The 22,354-nt window shown below is 40.8% G+C and overlaps 1 protein-coding gene across 3 annotated transcripts in view; it reads right to left on the bottom strand.

Annotated features, from left to right (window-relative positions):
* Window positions 1–22,354, bottom strand: part of Prkg1 (protein kinase, cGMP-dependent, type I) — a 1,308,883-nt gene that overhangs the window by 129,133 nt on the left and 1,157,396 nt on the right. For all 3 annotated transcript variants that reach the window (XM_004623947.2, XM_004623946.2, XM_023723235.1), the window contains exon 8: window positions 13,473–13,538. In XM_004623947.2, the coding sequence (XP_004624004.1) occupies window positions 13,473–13,538 (66 nt within the window). The remainder of the gene's footprint in view (window positions 1–13,472; window positions 13,539–22,354) is intronic.

The following is a 22,354-nucleotide window of genomic DNA, read 5'->3' as shown; positions in this document are numbered from 1 at the left end:
GTGCTGGGATTATAGGCCTGTGCCACCACTCCCGGTCTCCACAGCTGGTTCATGCTCTCAGGGGCAGGGCCTACGCTGCATGTGGCACCAGGGATAGAATCCTGGCCCCTACGCTTGCCTAAGCAGGCTCTTAGTCTGCTGAGCTATCTGGCCGGCCCACCATTTCCTACCTATAAAACCAAACACACGAAGCAACAAAGCTGTAGCAACATCTCTCTGTTGAATCTCTATAGCGCACTGGATAAAAAACAGGCTCTTTGAGCTTGAGATACTGAGTCGTTTCTTTATAATCAGTTAAGATCGCCTTCCTTCCTTCCACCTGCCTAATGATGCAGTTCCTGTCTCAGCATCCCCAAAGCCGGTCCCGTTCTTTGAGAGGCCTCTCACCAGCAGCGCCCGGCCCTCTCTTCCTCCTACTCAAACTCAGACGTCTGGCTCTCATGTTACTCTGTTTCTGGAGCCCTCTGGAGCAGAACCCTCTCTTCTAGCCTCTATTCTTCCCAGGAATTTTGTTCATACTTTGTAGCTTCTCATGTTAACGTTTGGGTTATGAGTTAAAACCAAGAGGAACACAACTTTCCTAAGCATCTTCATATCCCAGATCACCCAGCTGGGGTATGGTTTGAAGCTTACACTGGCTCCTTACTTATCGCCTCTCAGCTCTAAATTCAGTCTTCTGGACCTCTGGGTAAATAGATGGGGCCATTTAATTCCCCCCCCCCCCACTATCTACTTCTTAAACCTGGCCAGTAGATGGCGTAGGAGACTCCCTACCAGAACAGAAAGTTTCGCAGCCCGACTCCAGGGCACTTCGTGGTCTCCAGCCAACTTCCCCGGGGTGGTTTTACATGAATAGCTTTTCCAGGAACTGTGTAAGCTTTCTGGCACAATTTTCCTGGCAAGGAAGCACCGCTGCTGTCATTCAGCAAGGCTGTGCTCTGATGGCTGTGCTCTTTCCAAATGGGTGTAATGTTGTCCCCACAAGACACTTGACCGTGGCGTCCAGAGACACTTGGTGAGCGTCACACTGAGAAAGTGGAGTCGCACCATTTAATAGTAGAGGTCGGGGTTCTATCAATCATCCTGCGGTGTACAAGACACAGAAAGCCAAGTATCTGGCCCCAAACGGCAGTAGCACGGAGCTGCAGGAACCCTGCTCCCAGCAGGATGGGTGGGGATGGAAAAAAGAGGAAAGAATGTGTGTGCGTGGGGGGGGGGGGTCTTCTTTGGTTGATGTCTTATAGGAACAGAGCTACTGATCACTCCTTTTTCTTTTGAGTAGAATTAATTTGAAATTCAATTCCATGAATGTACTTAAGCTCAACTGATATGCTATCATTTTCCTGGAAACTGATAAGGTAATTTTTTTTTTTTTTTTTTACCAGGAATTGAACTCAGGACTCTGCGCTGGCCAGGCAAGCTCTTGTTCTACGGAGCTAGCTCCCCAGCCCTCAGGTAAACTTTTTGATAATGTGTTCTTTTTCTTGATTCTAAGGTCCTAGAAAGCCTCTCTCTCTCTCTCTCTCTCTCTCTCTCTCTCTCTCTCTATATATATATATATATATATATATATATATATATAATTTCTATATATTACAACACTGATCCTACATTTCCACACAAAATAAAATCCTGACCTGGTGCTTGTTGAATAAGGGTGTTTGGGTTTCCCATCTGGGTGTTCTAACATAAAGTAATACAGGTGAAAAAGCACCAACACAGACATCATGAACCTGGTGTTGCAATTCCACTCTCTTCACTAAAAAGTCTGGAGACTATTCCATCTGTAACTCACTTTCATGGTTCTGAACTACAGTAAAAGGTTTGGAAGAGAAAGTTTTCAAACTCTCATTCCATTCTAAAATTCCAAGTTTAAACAAATGTCTTAGAATACACGAACACAAATTACTGTTTAATAATAACAATTAAGAAGGATGGACAATGAGACTTTAGTGTACCTGATATTTTTGGGCTGAGAGTTCATCTCCAGTAAAATTAAGCTGATGTTCAAAAGGGATTGAAAGTGAGGGCCGTTGGGCAAGATGGTGGAGCTGAAACTTTGTGACTAAGACTGCATTGTCCATAAAGTTAAAAGATTTATTGCTTGGCCTTTTGTTGTAGTTAGGGTTTGCAAGGGAATAGAAGTGGTGCTCAAGGTGTAGACCAATGCACCCCAGAAGAGAATAGTGTCCACCTCTGTGACAGGGAGGAACCAAGCTCTTCCTCCAGTGACAACAGCCAAGTTTGTATTAGAGAAATCAGCTATGACTAGCTTCTCTAAGAAAAACCAGCAGCGTGATATCTTCCCTGCCTGTTCTCTTTTTATGACATTCTGGCACAAATCCCCAGGGGGTCTTCCATGCCCACAGGCTCACTGACCCTGGCCAGCTGGGACTTCCCACTCAGGCTGGCTGACACTAGTGAGCTGCCCTCAGCCTTTCACAGAAGTAGTCTGTCAGGCCCTCTGTGTGAGTCCTCTTTCTTCATTCTCTTCCATGGCTCTTTCTGATGGATCTAGTCACTCCACACTTTGTCCAACAACATTTTTCAACAAAGTGTGTCAAATTTTGACCCACGGCCCATCAGCACACTAGAGGACTGGCCTTTAACACTGAATAGACTGGCCTTTAACACTGAATCTGCCGACAGATTAGAGCTGGAAACTACCCACATAATCAGGAAGGAGGTATGCTGCATAGCATCTACATGTTAGCCGCAAAATCCTGTGAAGAGCTGATACCTGGAATGGGTGGATTGGCTCTGGATGTGACTACTGAGTCTCCTGCAAGACATGCGGTGGGAGGAGGGCAGCTACCATGATACAGCACGAGGTGGGCACAGCTGAGGAAGAATCATCCCCCTTTCCCAGGCTCATGACTTTAAACCCCAATTATTATCTGTGAACACATTCCTTTTTTAAGGAAATTTGCTTCTTTTGTAGTTAGATCATGCTCACTAAAGGCATGCTGCAAATCAACGCACATCATTATACTAAAACCATATAATGTCTTTCTTTTGGATTTCATCTCGTCTGCTTAATAAATACCTTTTGAAAAGCACAGCAGTCAATAACTGCTCCATTCAAACAAGAAAAGACAAGTCCAAATAATCTCAGCTGACGCCAGGCACATTTGTTTTCTTGCAATCATCCTTACATCACCCCAGATTTCTTTCTAGAAAGTGACCCAAAATGACACCTACTTAGGCCATAAGAAAGGCTGAGGCTGTAAAATATTTTAATGTTACTGCCCTATCAGTCAAGCAACTTGACCACACACAAAGTGATGTGCACAGTCCCTGCAGTGGACAGCGCCCGGCTCCCTGGAGGACACAGGTGACCTAGGTGGGCAAATTACCACTCTCACGTGATCCTCTGTGATACTGACCCAGTTGGTGGACTTAATGTATTGTCTTGTTTTGTTTGTTTGTTTGTGTACATGATCTCACTAGGCTGCTCATACTCATAGTGATCTTCCTGTTTTCAGCCTCCCCAGCGCTGAGATTACAGGTGTGTGCCACCAGTCCCAGTCTCAGTCAGTGGCTCAGCATGCCCTAGAGGAGGGGCTGGGGATAGAACCCTGGTCCCTGCACTTGCTTTAGCAGATGCTTAGTCTGCTGAGCTATCTTGCCTGCTCTCATGGGCTTAGAATTAACAACACCTGAGGGGTTTGCTGTCCTCAAATACTCCCTCCCCCATTCCTCCTCTCTACCCTGGCCATTTCTGAAAACTATTATTTTGGATTTTCATGATTTTTCAGTCTTTGGGAATATTCATCAAAATGCAAATAACTCTTGTTGAGAATTCTTAATTTCTAATTAGCTGTTACCAAAATGAATGGAAAGCCTACAGCAAAGTCCTAGAGAATGAAAATAGAGGTAAGAGGTGAAGATATATTTTTTAAAGAATCACAAGGATAGGTGAGGTCATTGTGAGGGCAACAGCAATGGGTAATGCCTGCAGGAGGGTAAAAGGGAGGCAGACACAGACAACAGGCAGGATGTCACTTAAGAAGCCAGATAGACAGATGCTCTTGGGAGCATTGAGACAGTGAGTGTCTGACAAGCCGGCCCTTCAGATAATGCTTTGAGCACTTGTTTTGTTGAAAAGACAGGCTGATGGGCTAGCCAGATAGCTCAACGGGCTGAAGTGCCTGCTTAGACAAAGTGCATAAGCTGGGGTTCGATCCCAGGGCCTGCTGTGCTGGCCCCGCTCCCGGCTGTGCTGAGACAGTGATTGAGACTGGGCATGGTGGTGCTGAAAACAGGCGGATCCCTAAGAGTCTGATCTGTGTAGTGAGATCCTGTACTAAATACAAGCAAAAAAGAAAGAAAGAAAAGACAGGCTGGGACAGCATGAAGGGACATCTGGGTGGAACTGAGATTGTTCAATTCAAGGGTCAGCAAGTTATGACCCCTAAGTCAGACTCAGGGCATTGTCAGGTTTTCATATGGCCATGAGATAAAAAAGATTTTTTGCATCTTTAAATGGTAAGTATATGTAAGAATGTACAATACACATTGATATATAAAAATAACATAGAATTCAATTTTTTTTCTTTCTTTTTTTTTAATTTTAGGGAAGGGTCTACAGGGTGTTAAGGATCTCCCTACTAGATCAGTCTCATAGTAATCCACCTGTTTACAGCCTCCTAAGCACTGCGATTACAGGTGCACACCACCACACCCAGGCTCATGCCAGTGTATTAACAAGTACCCAGCTGTAATACTCCAACTTCAGTTCAGGTACTGAGGAAGTCTTCCCTTTATCAAGTCACTTGACCGTCTTTATGTCCAACTGCCTCGGTGACCTGTTTGGTGCTCCATGGTTCTTGAGAAGATCCATAGTCTTACAAGCTGTTCCCTGACCATGAGCCTAGTGGTGGAAATCTTGTTATTCTTTGAACTATATGGCATGAAGTTGCCTATTATAAATCAAATAAAGAGCTCTGGAATTTGAAAACTTGAACTGTGGTCCCCCAGACCTCACTGATCTACAGAGAAAATCAAAATTTTCAGACTGCTACTTGCAAAGTCCTACATGCCTATGTTTAATAATTCCTTCTAATTTTATCATGTTATGCCCCATCACAATATATTTTCTCTAGACTGCTTGCTGGTTTCCACTTTGTAGACTTTATCTCACTAATGAAATACACCTCAAGATATGAAATACCAGAATATCACTGATAGAAAGGACTGAGGGGCAGCCAATGTGTAAGTCATTCTTCATGTTTTCTGGAGCTCACATATAGACTCCGGAGTCACCTGTAGTGACTTAGATGTGCAGAGAAGAGTTCTAATACCCACAGCAGTCGGGGAGATTCTTATCTCTTTTCTGGTTTATTTTACTTAATCAATAGACTTGGTAATACAAAAGTTTAAAAGGTGACATTTCAAAGACATCATGTTAGTTTGATATTATCCAATGTAGAGTCAAAATAATTAGCATCCCATATGGCATGAGAATTGTCCAATCAGAATGGACACTGGTGCTGCTGCTTGCCAGCTGTTGCCTGTTTTGCTAGCAGAATTAAGATGTACCACATCCTGGAATTGACATCAGATGTTCGGGCAGCCAACCAGAGAAGAAACACATGGAGATTAGACTGCCGTGATGCGGAAGCCAGTGAGGCCATGCGTCAGAGGTCACCCAGTGATCGAGAATAGAATACTATTTTCAGGTGCCCCTGGGAGATGCAAATACTAGTAAAACTTTCTTTTTTCATGTATTTAGTATGGTGTCCACAGGGTCTCACTACACAGATCGGCCCTGTAGTGACCCTCTTCTTTTCAGCCTCCCAAGCACTAGGATTATAGGCATGTACCACAATGCCCAGTCTCAGTCTCCATATCAGCGCACCCTGGGGGCAGGCCTGGCACAGCACACCGGGGATCGAACCCTGCTCCCTGCATCTGCCTAAGCAAGTGCTTTAGTCTGCTGAGCTATCTGGCTGGCCTAACTATGAAATCTTAAAGTGTGATAAAATTTACTGTCCTAGTCAATGATCAGAATGGTCCTCAATGTGTCAAAAATTAATTCTTTTAGTAGAACTTTCAGTTACATGACGAGTTTCTATGACCATATGGAAATATATGCTCCAGAATTGACTATGAAGCACAACTACTTATTTTAATTTATTTTATCAGATTCTAAAATAAGGAGTACCAACTTTAACAACTTGTATTTATATACTTATGAAATTTACTAATAGAGATCAATTGCTATGTTAGATGTTTTCTAGAGAATTTTCTTTTTTACTTTTTTTTTTTGTTTTGTTTTGTTTTTTTGTGGTTCTGGGGATTGAGCTCATGACCCTGAGCTTGCCAGGCAAGTGCTTATTCTACTGAGCTATCTCCCTGGTCCCGAGAATTCTCTTTGTGTGTGTGTGTGTGTGTGTGTGTGTGTGTGTGTGTGTGTGTAGGGTCTCATTGCACAGCTTGGATTCATAGTGATCCTCCTGTTTTCAGTCTCCCTAGTGGTGGGATTACAGGCATGCGCCACCACACCCAGACTCCATCACCAGCTCAGCACTCCCGGGGATGGGCCAGAGTGACATGCGATGCCAGGAATCAAACCTTGGCCCCTGCACCTACCTAAGCAAGCACTTAGTCCTCTGATCTATCTCGCTGGCCTGGAGAATTTTCAAAATTTTGAAATCACCAGAAAAATTAAGATAATGAGTTGATTGCAGGACATCAATCCGCAGGGAATGCCTTCTGAGGAAATCATGTACCTGTTTATCATTTTCTCTTTTGTCAGAGAGCATTTCTTTTGGCATGTGCACGATTAGTCCCAGTAATGTTCTTTTGCTTTCCCTCTGGAACAATAAAGCTTACACTGGCTTACATAATACAGCAGCTCACCTGGAAATTTGAGAAGGATGCTGTCTTGCCGACAGTCCTAATGTCTGCCATATGTATGCATGCGATGAAGCCTTGGTGCTCCTCTAATAGGACATACATTAAGTATTACCAACAAGTCTCTATCAGGATCTTTAGCTACTATTTTCTTATTATTTTTTTAAGCTGTGCATTCAACATTTGGTGGGAAGCCCAACTTCTCTACTAAGACAAGAAAAATGTATTTCTTGAGCCAAAGGGCATTTGCCTGCCCAGGTATGTATGTATGTATGTATGTATGTATGTATCTATCTATCTATCTATCTATCTATCTATCTATCTATCTATCTATCTATCTGTGTGTGTGTCTGTCTTAGTTACTCTTCTCTTGTTGTTGGGACAAATACCTGACACTCAAGCTTAGGAAAGGAAAGGTTTATTTAGCTCACGGTTTCATGGTTTATAGCAGCCTGAATTACATAGCAAGACCTCAAGACACTGCCATCCCACGCTACAGGGTCTGGAGCTGGGGTACCACCGTGTCCAGGATGATCTGCTCCATACCTTCAAGAGAGGCCACGGGGGAGGGGGGATGGGGGACGACGACAGGCTGTCAGTTTAAAGGTTGGTGCCTCTCTGGCCCTGCCCCTCAAGCCCCGCCCTGGTCCTCGGGCCCCACCCCTCGAGCCATGCACTGCTCCTCAAGCGCAAGCGCCCCGTGATCTACATGAGGCTTTGGGGGGGGGGGCAACTAGATACAAACCATTACACTATCTATCATCTATCTTTTATCTATCATCTATCATCTATCTTCTGTCTATCTATCTGTCTATCTATCTATCTATCTATCTATCCATCTGTCTTAAGGAAAACTGCCAAATGAAAGAGATTCTTAAGCCCTCCTTAAAACAGGAAGAACACGGCTTGTAATTGTTTCCTCCATATCTGGCACTGTTGCCTGCATCTTTATTCTCAGGCCAAACCAGACCTGCCCTGAAGGCATCCTGAGCAATGTCCCCCCCCAAAAAAAAAAAAAAAATCCTTCTATGTAAACTAAATTGTTTGATTTTTCAAACCAATTTTATAATTTAGATAATATCCCACCACAGAAAGGGAAATTTAGGATTTGATTAATTTGCCCATATTCTGGTACAGTCAAGATTCAGATATTGTCCTCTGCTTGACAGCCACCCCTTCATACACTGCTGCACTGGAACACTGTATAGTCCTAGGTTTGGAGAAAAATTACAATCAGAAAATATCTGATGCTGTTCTATCCCTTACAGCTCCAGTTGATTAAAGTGAAGGAGCAAGACTCAATGACTCACAAAGTACTACTCAAGGCTGGGCCATACATTTACCATGAAACCATACTGAGCTGTTAAATCCTAGTGGACTTCCATCTCCTCTCCTGCAAAGTACCCTATCTACTTTCCAGGAGAAATGTCACCGATGTGACAGTCTGTAAATTACAAAAGTCCAAAGAGCTCTAAGTAGCTATGATCAGCCCTCAAGCAGGCAGCCACCACCCTGCCACCATGCATTCAATCCTGCCCCACATGTTTCTCAGCTTCATGCTTTCAAAGCAAGATTAAAGCTGTCTGAGTTTCCAGAACCTTCCTCATCTAAACCACAGTATTTCTCTACAATCTTTATGTCTCTTTTATTGGTATTTTAAGAAAAAAAAAAATTTAAGCCTTGGTTGCATGTCTTCCTAGTAATCTTCCCTTGCTTGCCCTCAATTTCCTCCCTGGTGAGTCTGTTTCTATCAGTATTCACTATGTTAGTTAATTGGTCCTCACTGGACACAATAGCCAACAGCCAGCAGTTACAGGAGGTAAGGTTTATTTTGGATCACAATGTCACAGTAGGTTGGCTGCACAGCAGGGCAGCCTGGCAGATGGGCGTGGCACAGGAGGGCAGTTCATGGAATGCCATTCAAGAAGCAGAGAGCTGGGCCAGCGAGATAGCTCAGTGGGCTAAAGTACTTGCTGAGGCAAGTTTAGAAACCGAGGCTCAATCTGCAGCACCACATGCTGGACCAGCCCTGTCCCCAGGGCTGGCTGTGCTAGCCACATAGTTTAGGTGTGGTGGCACATGTCTGTGATCCCAGCGCAAGGTAGGCCGAAAGCAGGAGGATCACCATGAGTCCAAACTGCAGCAAGATCCTGTAATGACCAAATACATTGAAAGAAAGAAGAAAAGGAGGAAGAAGAAGAGGAGGAGGAGGAGGGGAAGAAGGAGGAGGAGAAAAAGGAGGAGGAGGAGGAGGAGAAGGAGGAGAAGGAGGAGGAAGAGGAAATCAAGAAGAAGAAGAGGAGGAGGAGTAGTTGGAGGGAGGGAGGAGGAGAAGGAAGAGGAGGAAGAGAAGAAGAAAGAGGAGGAGGAGGAGGAAGAGGAGAAACCTACCGGCAGTAGGGAAGAGACAGCCAAGATGATGGCCCCAGTGACCCACATCTTTGGATCACATCCCACCTTCCTACAAGAAGTGAGCTACAAGCCCCATGATCCAGTCACCTTTGGAAGCCCCACCTGAGAACACAAGGGTCTAGGGGGACATCTGTTCTATTTACAGGTATGTTGATAAGCATCATAAGGAAACTCCAAAAGCATAATATGGTTTGTCCCACATCCCTTTCATTGTACCTTTCTTCCTCTCTTTATTTATTTTTGCATTTACTCTACGTATTTTGATTAACATGCAATTGTTTTCATTTATTTGGTACAATATGACATTGTAACAAATTTAAACTGCAGCTTGGCTAAATCAAAGACACCAAGTCCTTTACTGAACTTTTAGTTTTATGAGACTTTGAAATTCACTATTTTCTGTATATAAAACATTATTATCCACTACAGTCAGCATGCTGCCCTAGATACAAGATCTGAAAACCTATTATTGTTCTGTGCCTCTGAAACTTTGTATCCTTGTATTAACGATGCCTGAATTCCCTCCCTTCTTCTCCCATCAACCTCTGTTAATCATTCTTCTGTTCTGTTCTGTTCCACTTTAACTTATTCTGTATTTAAGTGAACTCAATGGCCATCTTTCTTCACTTGCCATATTTTATCATAACATTCTCCAGACTCAATCATGTTGTTGCAATGACAAAATTTTACTCTTTTTTAGGGCTGAATACTATTCAATTACATATGTGTACATTGTTCATCTAATGGTGGACACATATGCTGTTTTTACAAATGGACTATTATGAATAACACCGCAAGGAACGTAGAATAATTACCAATTATGTGGCTTTCAATTTCTTTAGATATACATCCAGTTGTAGCATTGCTGGGTTATATGGTAATTCTATTTCTGATTATTTGGGGGAGTCTGAAGTCTGTTCTTCATAATGGACACAGTAATTTACACTCCCACCAAAAATGTGTAGGAGCTCTTCCTTTTTATACCCTCCAATACTCATCCCTTTTTTAAATTTAATTTTGAAGTTGTACATAAAGCCTGCACACATTAATGGGGCAAGAGATTCAGGCATAACTTTTGTAATGATCAAGTCAGATTAAGCATCTCTATCTCTTCAAATGCTTATCATTTCTTTATGGTGAAAGCATTCAAAATCCTTTCCTCTATCTTTTGAAATAAATATATGGTACATAATTATCTAGGACATCCTAGTATATAGTAATGTACTGGAATTTGTATTCTTGCCTAAGTATAAATCATACTGCATCTGATTTATTTAAATTAATTTATTTGGTACAGGCTCTCACTACGCAGCTCAGACTCATAGTGATCCTCCTGCCTCAGCCTCCCCAGTGCTGGGATTTCAGGTATGCACCACCATTCCCAGCTTCCATGGCCAGCCCTGTGTGGGGTCAACACAGCATGTAGTACCAGGGATTGAACCCAAGACCTTGCACTTGCCAGGCAGGTGCTTAGACCACCAACCTATCTTCCCAGCTTGCATCTAATTTCTGAGCAGCCAGCTTGTCCTTCCTATTGATATAATTTGTTCTGGCATTCTTCATTTTTAAAGAAGCTTCATAAATGTGAATTTATTTTTCTGTTTCTTTAATGTAGACATTTAATGTTCTTTGCTCCTGAAAGCTTTTCTTGGTTTTAGAGAGTTGCCCCAGAGTGCCGTGTGTGACCTGCCCCCAAGGCATGCTGAGACAGTGATTGAGACTGGGCGTGGTGGTGCATACCTGTAATCCCAGCACATGGGAGACTGAAAAGAGGAGGATCACTATGAGTCCAAGCTGTTTACTGAGACCCTACAGACCCTGTACTAAATAAATTTAAAAAAAATTCCAATGCTTCATTTTGTTTTGCTCCAGTGTCTGTTCTTCCCGTCTGCCCTCTAAGTGAGTTACCCAGAGTCTATCCCTAGTCCTTTTCTATTCTTCTCTATTCCTTTAGGTAACCATCAAATCTAGTGGCTCCTGTGGTTAGCGCTCTGTAGGTAACTTAAATTAATCTTAAGTCAACTCTAACAAGAGTTCTTGTCCAACATTTCTTAGCTATTTCAGAACATAACTCCTCAAATGTCTAACATTATAGTTCAAGTTCATTAGATCCTGGGTGGAATGCCACTGTGTCCCAACCCAATTCTCTTTCTGTGTCCCTTTTATGCCTTTGATATCCTGATTCTATCCCAATTTCTCTTTCCTGTTTACATTCAGCCAGATCTTAAATTCTCTAGCTTTGCCTCTTAATTATATCCTCCCTATTAGTGTGATCGTCAGCTGCATTCAGCACCTTACCCAGATACTCTGCCTCCACCCTCGTCCTCTGATTCACCTTTCACAGCACTCTCATATTGGTCTACCAAAGACGTCATAATGGTGACACTATGTGGCCACATAAAATTAGCAGAGTGGTGCTTGTCCCAACCTCCAGCACCCTCAATGAGCCAACACTAACACGCTTGTGCATTTATTTGCTACAGCACCTCTCCCAAATGCGCTTACAAAGCCCCTCACTCCTGCCAGCCCAGCAGCAATGGCTTTCTATTTCTATCTGAGTGTGGCTTGCTGTGTTGATAGTGTTTGTGTTGTCATTCGTGTACTTTCAGATCCCCATAAAGACACCGTTACTTCCTGATTATCCTCAGCAGTCTTGTTGCAGATTCCCTTAAACCGTTCTCCTGGAATCTTCCTGCTTCTGTCCTAGCTGATGGTTATTTTTGCATGTGCCACATTTCTAATGGACAGGAACTCTCAAAACAAGCATCAGCACTGCGTTTTGGATTCTTTCTTACTACAATGTCTAGTAGATACACAGCCTCGGCGAAGTGAGTTAAACAGAGCAAAGCATGAATGGATATTTGTTAATTCTGGGAATCAGTCAAAAAATAATAACCATTGCAGAGATATTTAGGGATGTTACTGTCTTTTGGCAGCTGTGTCACTGCTCTGGCTCTAGTGGTCCAACACAGACAGACCTCAGAATTAAGGTTTGCAAATCACATGAGATCCTTCCCTCAGAGGACCTGAGATCAGCATCTCAAACCATCATCCTGAGCCAACCCATCTGGTCCCTCGGTGTCATACCACACTGTTATGGTTTGTGTCTAGTAGTCCCCCCAAAGCCTCATGAAGTCTTGGGACAACTTCTGGAGTTTGTGATTGATTATCATTAGTGTGCATGCTGTACCTGCCCTGGGACAGCTAGTTTGCATTACAGTGTATGGAGGACTGAAAGGCTGGCTAGGTGCTGCCCCTCCCTTTGCTCTCTGTTCTTTGGCGCCACCAGGAAAGGCTGCTCTTCGCCCTGTGTCTCTCTGCCTTGGAGCTGGCCAAGTATGGACTGAAACCTCCAGTAAATGTGAGCTAAATAAACCTTTCCTTCCTTAATTTGAGTATCGGGTATTTACCCCAGCAATGAGAGAAGAGTAACTGAGCCGCACACGGGTGTGCAATGCCTCCTGAAGCTACCATGGGCCCCTTACGTTTCTTGGCATCAGGCACTTGGTTTATTCTGTTAAACTTCTCCATATACACTGCAATGAGAAAACCCATTTTCTTAGAATAAATGCATGTTAACCACATTCTTTAAAAGTCAAAAATCTTAATGCTTATTTGACACATAAGACATCCAAGTAGAGAAAATAGCAACTCCAAATCGAATAAAGAAACAGGGCTCATGAAGCCAACTTTTAATTCCTCTAAATAATGCCCATGTCTAAAACTGATTCTTTCTTCAGAAATGTCCTCCCTAAATGCTTCTATTATACAAATCTCAGGAAAGAGAAAGTGAAGAGAACTAAAACATAATAGTAACAATAATAATAATAATTATTATTATTAATATAAAAATAGTACAATTAGCTAAGATGTGAGCAAAGGTACTCACACTTAATGTTTTAATCACATGTTCCAGTTAATCCTCAAAATCTCCCTGTGAGTTTGCCTTGTCCCACCCCACAGACGTGCGAGCCGCGCTGAAGCCAGCAGGGGCTAGGTACCTTATTAAATACTGCAAAGCTAGTGGGGCAGAGCCAGCCACTTCCTAGAAAAATGTGTGATGAGGATCAAATATAGAACTCCTCTTAAATTGCAAGATTCAAAACAAGTTATCATAGCTCCGTAAATAGATGTCTAATTCCACAAACACATAATTATTACTGATCCGAGTGTACAACGGGGTAGTGGGGTGGGGAACTCACTCTCTGTCGATGACCAGGCAGGTCACGGCTTCCGCAGCAATGACGTTGGCTGTTCTCACGTCTTCCCTACAAGGAGAACAGAGACATTAGGGTGAATCTGTTCATGCGGAAAGCAAGCTTTTATTGAAATCAATTTAGGAAGCACGTTATGTAAGCCCTTCTGATTTATACGCTCCTGGGTGAAAGCTTTACTCATATCACACATTTCTTTATCCCAAGTAACCGCATCACCCTTGTCATTAATCCCGCAGAGCAATAATATAGTTGCTCAAGTTTAAAGTTTCACTTAGAGAAGTGGAGCAAAATTTTATTTCAACATTGCTTGGGCTCCCCAAGCGTGCTTGAATGAACTGGAAATGATGACGTTTGTAATGGGCATGAATGGATGGAAGTTTTTAAAGAATCTGAACATGTATTTCTTGTGTATAAATTTGTCATTGTGTTATTAAAAACATTGGTCTCCTTTAATTAGTTTCTTAACTTAGAGATCCAGATTTTATATAGCTAAACTTTTAGCAATTTGTGGTACACAATTATTCGTCTATATCAGAGTTTATGGTTCCTCAAGAATACATGAAAACTGTCACACTGATTGAAATATATAAAAACTGTCTCTTAAAATGCATTTAATTTTCTTGCAATGTACTTACCAAGTTCTTAGACTTTAAATATTTGTCCTAATATCTTTTTTTCCAATGGTCAAAGGTAGATTTAAGAAATTAACATCCACAATTGATGTTGCATCTACTAAAAATTTAATAGTATCATTTCCACATTAAGTGGTATGTGAAAAAAATCATCCTTTTGCATAATAATACTATATCTAAAGTAAATAATTAATTATAAATATGTTTGGAATACATTGTAAACATAAATGAACATGAGACAATATACTGACGTTTTTTATGTATTTGGTACAGGTTCTCACTACACAGCTCCTATTCATAGTGATCCTCCTGTTTTCAGCCTCCCCAGCACTTGGATTGTAGCATGCACCACCACACCTGGTCTCTGGTGCTACCACAGCATACGCTGCAGAGGATCGAACCCCCATCCCTGAACTTGCCTAAGTAGGCATTTAGTCCATTGAGCTATCCCACCAGCCCAATACAGTCTAAAAATCATAAAACATCATGTGTTTCTAATAACAGGCGTTGAAAGTCCTGAAAATAAGCATGCTCACAGTAAACTTTTATATTTCTCAAACATACTAAACTCTGAAAAGCACTCCTGGATTCGGTATTTTTACACTGATCTCTCTGACTTTCATTGGTGTTACATCATGCTGTCAAGGTTCTAGAGATTTTTTTTACCCCCCGGAACCGGGGATTGAACTCAGGCCCTTGCGCTTGTCAGGGAAGCATTTAGTCTACTGAGCCATCTCCCCAGCCCAGGTTATACAGATTTTATATAAACTAAGATTCAGCATTTGGTAAAGCAAGTTATCTATCTCCAAGACAGTAATTCAGAAAGTTTTTGATACAGCCTTTAAAGTAATGCTTTCTACTTCTAAAGAAACCTATATTGGGATTCTACTGGAGCTGTACTACATTTACTCACTGAGCTCAAGGGGACTTCTTTCTGATGATATTGATTTTCCATGCAAGAACATGACATGCCTTTCCCGCATTCAGATTTAGTGTTTTAAATAATATTCTATCATTATTTTCACTTGGAGCCTGACAATTATTCAGGGTGTTGTATAGCAAATTTCTCTTCCTAGTGGCATTCCTTTTACATTTCTTTCTCTCATTGGTTGAACTATTGGCAAATAAACCTCTCATGAGCAAAAACACCTCAGATTCTCAGTCTCTCCAGATTGAAAATTTCTATTATAATCTCACCAATTCCCAGAATGATCCTCTCAATGCCACCACTGCATTCTCTGCCTTCCAGCCAAACTGGCCTCCCTTCAGTGACAAAACTTCCACGACCTTCCTGCCCTGAGCTCTTCATGACACACTGTGCTCAGTCCGCGGAAGTGCCTCTCCACACACCTGCCTTGTTCTCTCCTGTGTATTCCTCAGATCACAGCCTGGGTCTCCTTCCTCAGAGAGCTCATCCTGGATTAACTAGACCAGAGGCCCTGTGTACCAGGTTCACGACCCTGCATAACTCCACATGAAAAGTGCCTGTCATCATTTGTAATCAATACATTTGTCTGTGTAGTCCCTGGATTATTGAGACTATTTCTCTCCCATTGACCCATACTCAGGCAGGGACTGTGTCTAGTTTTGATCCCCATTTTATCCCCAGATTCCTAATATGTTGGAAGGACATTGCAAGTGTGCCCTGCAAGCTCGGCCCAGGTACCATGTCTGAGTCCTGGAGCGGCTGAGTCGGTCTGAGGCCTTAGTGTCACTCTACCTTGATGTTAAACCCACCTGTGTCACTCATGAGCTGAGTAAGGCTCAATCTCCTCACCAGTACAGTGGGAATGGTATGAGTTCCCATTCCCTGCATGGAATTGACTGAGATAGTCAAAGAGAAGCTTATCATAGCACCAAACACTCAGAAAGAGAAGTCTTTTCTGTCTATTACTTGTAATTCTTTCATGTCCAACATCACCTGTCATGTCTGTCCTCATGGAGGCTTTGCCTGGTATTTCATAAAGAGCTCTCCTACCCAGGAATAAAGGGGGGTTTTCTTTTTGTTCCACAGAAATAGACAGGATCATCTCAAGTTCAGCAGTGCTTTCTGAGTTGAAATTTTTGTTGAAGTGAGCAGAACAGGCAGCAAACATCAGGGATACGCACTGAATCCTTCACAAACTGATGTGAATGGCTTCTTTCTTTCTTTCCTATCTTTTTTTTTTCTTTTCTTTTGTTTTCTATCAGGAATTGAAATCAGGGCTTGGCACTTCTCAGGTGGGCATGGTGCTGCTAACCTCTATGCCTGGCCCCCTGAATGGTTTATTTCTTAGGCTATTGCCTATGGTGGCATAAGTTACCACAAACTACTGATGGCCTTTGAACAAGAACAAAACAAAACATCTCAGCATCACATCTTTATAGAAAACATTAAATTTCACTTTCACTAGATATATCTCCTTTTTGATCATTTAGATATTAACAGAAGCTTTAAAAAATTATGCAAAAAATAATGTTTCAGTTTGAATATGCTTTCCATGTATATAAATTTTTAAAGGATACTTATTAGATTTCGAGTACTTTAAGATTTTAGGATATTTTAATGTCTAAATGGGGTATACTTTTAAAATTCAAGTTCAATTCTGGCTACCCTGCACCCATGGGACCTGTCAGTCCAAACCCAGGCACAGCATGAGTGAGATCCAATTCTGACCAACTGGGACACCCACACCAACCGCACAGCCTCCCATCCCCCATGCCTGTCAAGTGAGTGAGAACATCTGCTGAATTCTTGGGAACCACGGATCCAGCTCTAGCACAGGCAAGGTGAGTATGCTGAAGAGATTCCCCTCTCTCCTTCTCACACTTCTCCCCTTCAGACTCAGCTCAGGCCTGGCATACAGGACTGGGGTGAAACTCTGCAGCTGCAGTCCCTGCAGAGAGAGTAGGGGACAAAACCACTCAGCTACTCCAGGAGCAGAACATCTTGCCAGAGGGGCACAACAAGTTCATTCCCAAGGGTGGCAGCACGAAGGAGCTGAGCACAGCAGCCAGACATAAGCCAGGCACAGCTGGATAAATCCAAACTTTATAGATCTGCACCTGAATTTTGGTTGGTACTAAGGTTATAACTTCACCAAAGCTCTACAGCAAAGGTCAGAAGACAATGCTATACAAAATGACGAGAAGGAGCAATACACAATCTCACACCCCAAGCCCACACATAACAAGTACAAAGAACACTAGCACAGAACAAATTGAGAATCATATAGCTGAAATCAGTGAATCAAGAGGTTCTGAAATAAAGAAACAACTGCAGAAAGGTATAGAGGAACTCAGATTGGAAATAAAAAAACAAATCCCTGAATTAATAGCATCTGCAGTAAAAATCAACTGCAGAAACATATGGAAGAAACCCAATTCCCACCCAGAACAAGTGCAGAGGACTCTAGCTCAGCTGAAATGTATGAATTAATAGTGCCAAAAGTAAATAAGCAACAGCAAAAAAGATATAGAGGAACTCACAGTGGAATTAATTTCTGAAATGAAAAAAAGAATTCTCTGAACTCATAGCACCTAAAGAAAAGAATCAAGTACAGAAACATATGGAGGAAACCCAAGCTGAAAAAAGCACTGCAGTAAAAGAATTTATAACTGCTTCTAAAGAAAACATTGATTAAAAAAATAGAGGAGATTAGAAAAATGACAGATTCCTTGAATGAGCAATACAGGAAAGAAAAAGATTGCATGAAGCAGAGTCAAAGAGATATACAAGAACTTAAAATCTCAATCACAAGCTTGCAAAACTGACTGAGTGAAAGTGAAGACAGACTTTCAGATCTTGAAGACACTGGTGCAGCTAGTGAAAAGGTAAGAAAAGATACTAAAAACAAAGAGGATGCACAAAAAAATAATTCATCACTTGCAAAGATGAACAATGTGAGACTAATAGGTATCAATGAGAAAGAATTAGTCCATACAAATGACATTAAAAATATATATAGGCAGAAGTAATAGCAGAAAACTTCCCAAATAAGAGGAAACAATCTGACATTCAAGCAACTGAAGCACACAGAATGCCAAGTAACCTCTACCCAACTGAAAACACACTGAGATATATAATAGTCAAGGTCCCAGAAATCCAGCACAAGAATAACATACTAAAAGCCACTAGAGAAAACTAGCAGATAACATTCAAAGGAAAACTTAGCAGAATTACGGCCGACTTCTCTTCACAATATTACACACCCCAGCACCTCTCTTCACAAACCATGAAGGCAAGAAGAGCATGGAGCAGAGTACTTCAAGCCCTCTATGAAAACAAATTCCAGCCCAGATTACTATACCCTGCGAAACTCTCTTTCAAGTTTGATGGAGAAGTGACACTTCCATGACAAAGAACAACTAAAGAATTTCATGATGTCAAAGCCAACCCTACAGATGGTCCTGAAAGATGTTCTGGAGTCGGACCAAAATGATCAGAACTCCATGAATGAGAACAGAAGCAACCAACTACATAGAGAAGACAATTAAACACAGCAGAAAAAGGAGTAAAGGACAAGTAAATAGCATGTCAATCATAAGTCAATATATCTCAATTCTAATCATCAATGTAAATGGACTCAATTCACCAATTAAGAGAAATAGACTGGCACAGTGGATTAGGAAACAAAATCCAACAATATACTGTATACAAGAAACACATTTAACTCATAAAGACATTCATAGGCTGAGAGTCAAAGATGGAACACAATATTACATACCCCAGCACCTCAGAAAAAAAGAAGGGGTACAATCCTATTCTCAGACAGTCTCAACATCAAACCAAGAATGATCAAGCAAAATAAAGAAGGCCACTATATACTAGTTAGGGGGAAACTTCAAGAGGAAGAGGTAGCACTCATAAATATGTATGCACCAAACACGGAAGTACCAAACTATATAAAACAAATCTTAATGGAGAGGAAAAATTGAATATCCAATATCACAATCTAAACAGGAGACCTTAATACACGCTTATCCTCAAAAGGTAGTAAACCAGATGAAAAACTAGCAAAGAAGTAACAGAACTGAACCAGAGCTTGAAACACATGGACTTGGTGGACATATACAGAGTGTTCCACCCAAACACAGCTGAATACATATTTTTTTCAGTTGCACATGGGAAATTTTCTGAAATAGACCACATACTGGTCCATAGGTCATGTTAAAGTATATGCAAGAAAAGAAATTATCTCATGCATATTATTTGACAACAGTGCAGTGAGACAGTAAATAAATGACAAAAGAAAGCAGAAAAATCCCCTAAATACATGGAAATTAAACAACACCCTATCCAACAACCAATGGATCACAGATGAAATTAAACAAGAAATTCAACAATATCTACAATTCAATGAAAATTCAAGCACAACTTATCAGAATTTATGGAATACAACGAAAGCAGTTCTCAGAAGGAAATTCATACCTGTGAACTCACACATTAGGAAAACAACGGGAACAAATGAACACCCTAATGCTGTAACTCCAACAACTAGAAAAGGAAGAGCAAACCAAACACAGAGCCCAAAGATGGGAAGAAATCATAAAGTTTAGAGCAGAAATTAATTCAATCGAGATGAAGAAAAGAGTTCAAAAAATTAACGAAACAAAAAGCTGGTTCTTTGAAAGACTAAATAAAATCAATAAGCCCGTAGCTAATCTCATCGAAGAGCAGAAAGAAAAAATTCAAATACAAGCAATAAGGAATGAAAAGGGTGTAGTTACCACAGACCCAGTGGAAATTCAGAAGATGATCAATAGCTACTTTGAGAATCTTTACTCTCACAGAATAGAAGACACAGATGAAATGGTCAGATTCCTAGAAACTACAAAATACCAAAACATAATCAACAAAATATGACCACTCTTAATAGACCAATAATAGCCAATGAAATAGAAGATGTCATAAAAATCCTACCGACAAAGAAAAGTCCAGGTCCAGATGGATTCACAGATTGATTCTACAAGAAATTCATAAAACATGTACTAGCTATACTCCTCAAACTCTTCAATGAAATTGAAAATGAAGCAATCCTCCCAAAATTATTCCTGGAGGGAAGTATTATACTGATGCCAAAATCAGGGAAAGACACAACTAAAAAAGAGTACAACATGCCAATCTCCCTCATGAACATACATGCAAAAATTCGCAATAAAATCCTAGCAAAAAAATAGTGTTTGGACAGAATATCCTGTCTGCTTCTTGTGCTCTGGATAACCACCGGGAAGATAACAATGTACAGTGTACTATCAAAACTGTCCTATTAATCAGCTGTGAAACTATCTAATTCATATTTATTTCTCAATAAAAAATATATATATAGTTTTTTTTTAATCCTAGCAAATAGAATACAGCAAATCATCAAGAAGATCATACACCATGACCAGGTAGGATTCATCACAGAGATGCAAGGATGGTTGAATATTCAAAAATTTATAAATATAATACACTATATCAACAGAACAAAAACTGAAAACCACATGATCATCTCAATTGATGCAGAAAAGGCTTTTGACATAGTACAATACTCATTCATGTTCAAAGTCCTACAGAAAATTGGAATAGATGGCCTCTACTGCAATCTGATGAAAGCCATTTATGAAAACTCAACAGCTAACATAATTCTAAATGGGAAAAAACTGAAAACTTTTACTCTTAGATCTGGTACAAGACAAGGATGTCCTCTATCACCCCTCCTATTCAATATAGTTCTGGAATTATTAGCTAGAGCCATTAGACAAGAGAAAGAAATAAAAGGAATAAGAATAGGTAAAGAAGAAGTTAAATTATTCTTACTTTTAGATGACATGATACTTTACTTGGAAGACCCAAAAAACTCCACCAAGAAGCTACTGGAATTAATACAGAAATTCAGTAGTATAGGAGGATACAAGTCAATACCCAAAAGTCAATAGTTCCTCTACACAGATAACAAACACACTAAGAGGGAAATTATAGAAACAATACCTTTTACAGCAGCACCGAGGAAAATGAAATACCATGGAATTAAATCTAACTAAAGAAGTCAAAGATCTTTTCAAGGAAAATTACAGTACTCTTAAAAAAGAGATTGTAGAGGATTTCAGAAAATGGAAAGATATTCCATGCTCCTGGATAGGAAGAACCAATATTGTGAAGATGGCCATACTACCAAAATTGCTGTACAGATTTAATGCAATCCCTATCAAACTACCACCAACATACCCCACAGACCTAGAGAAATCGTTGCTAAAATTTACTTGGAAACAGAAAAGAACTAAGATAGCAAAAGCAATCCTGGGCAACAAAGACAAGGCAGGAGGCATTACAATTTCTGACTTGAAATTATACTACAAGGCTACTGTGATAAAATCAGCATGGTACTGGCAACAAAATAGACCTGAGGATCAATGGAATAGATCAGAAGATGCGGAAGCCTCTACGAACACACTCAGCCACCTGGTCTTTGACACAGGGGCCAAACATACTCACTGGAAGAAAGATAGCCTCTTTAACAAATGGTGCTGGAAAAACTGGCTCTCTACATGCTGAAAACTAAAACTTGACCCAGGTCAATCACCATGCACTAAGTTAACATCAAAATGGATTAAAGATCTAAATGTTAAAACAGAAACACTAAACCTCCTGGAAGAAAAAGTAGGAGGAACTCTTGAAGACATAGGGGTAGGCAATGTGTTCATGAACAAAAATCAAATAGCATGGGAAATACTGAAAGAATTAACAGCTGGGACCTGCTCTTATTGAGAAATTTTTGCATGTCAAAAGAAATTACCAACAAAGTGAAAAGACAACCCACAAATTTGGAAAAAAAAATCTTGACAAATAAGTACTCAGACAAAGGTGTGCTCTCTAGAATTTATAAAGAACTAATTTAAAGTCTGAATGCAGAAATGGGCATCTGAGATGAACACACACTTCTCAGTGGATGAAATTAAAGATGTGAATAAATATATGAAAACATGCTCCACAACACTAGCCATTCATGAAATGCAAATTAAAACAACTTTGAGATATCATCTCACCTCAGAAAGAATGACTATCATAAGGAAATCAATGAACAACAAATGTTGGAGAGGCTGTGGGAAAAAGGAACCCTTCTCCACTGCTGGTCAGAATGTAGACTGGTGCAACCATTATGGAAATCAATGTGGAGACTCTTTAGAAAATTAGGACTGGAAATTCCATTTAAAACAACTATTCCCCTACTGGGAATTTTCCCAAAGGGTGTGAAAACATCATAATATCATAGT

This window comes from Octodon degus, unplaced genomic scaffold (genome assembly GCF_000260255.1).
Source record: "Octodon degus isolate 3935 unplaced genomic scaffold, OctDeg1.0 scaffold00005, whole genome shotgun sequence".
Lineage (NCBI taxonomy): Eukaryota > Metazoa > Chordata > Mammalia > Rodentia > Octodontidae > Octodon > Octodon degus.
This window is presented reverse-complemented; position numbering and strand designations above follow the sequence as displayed.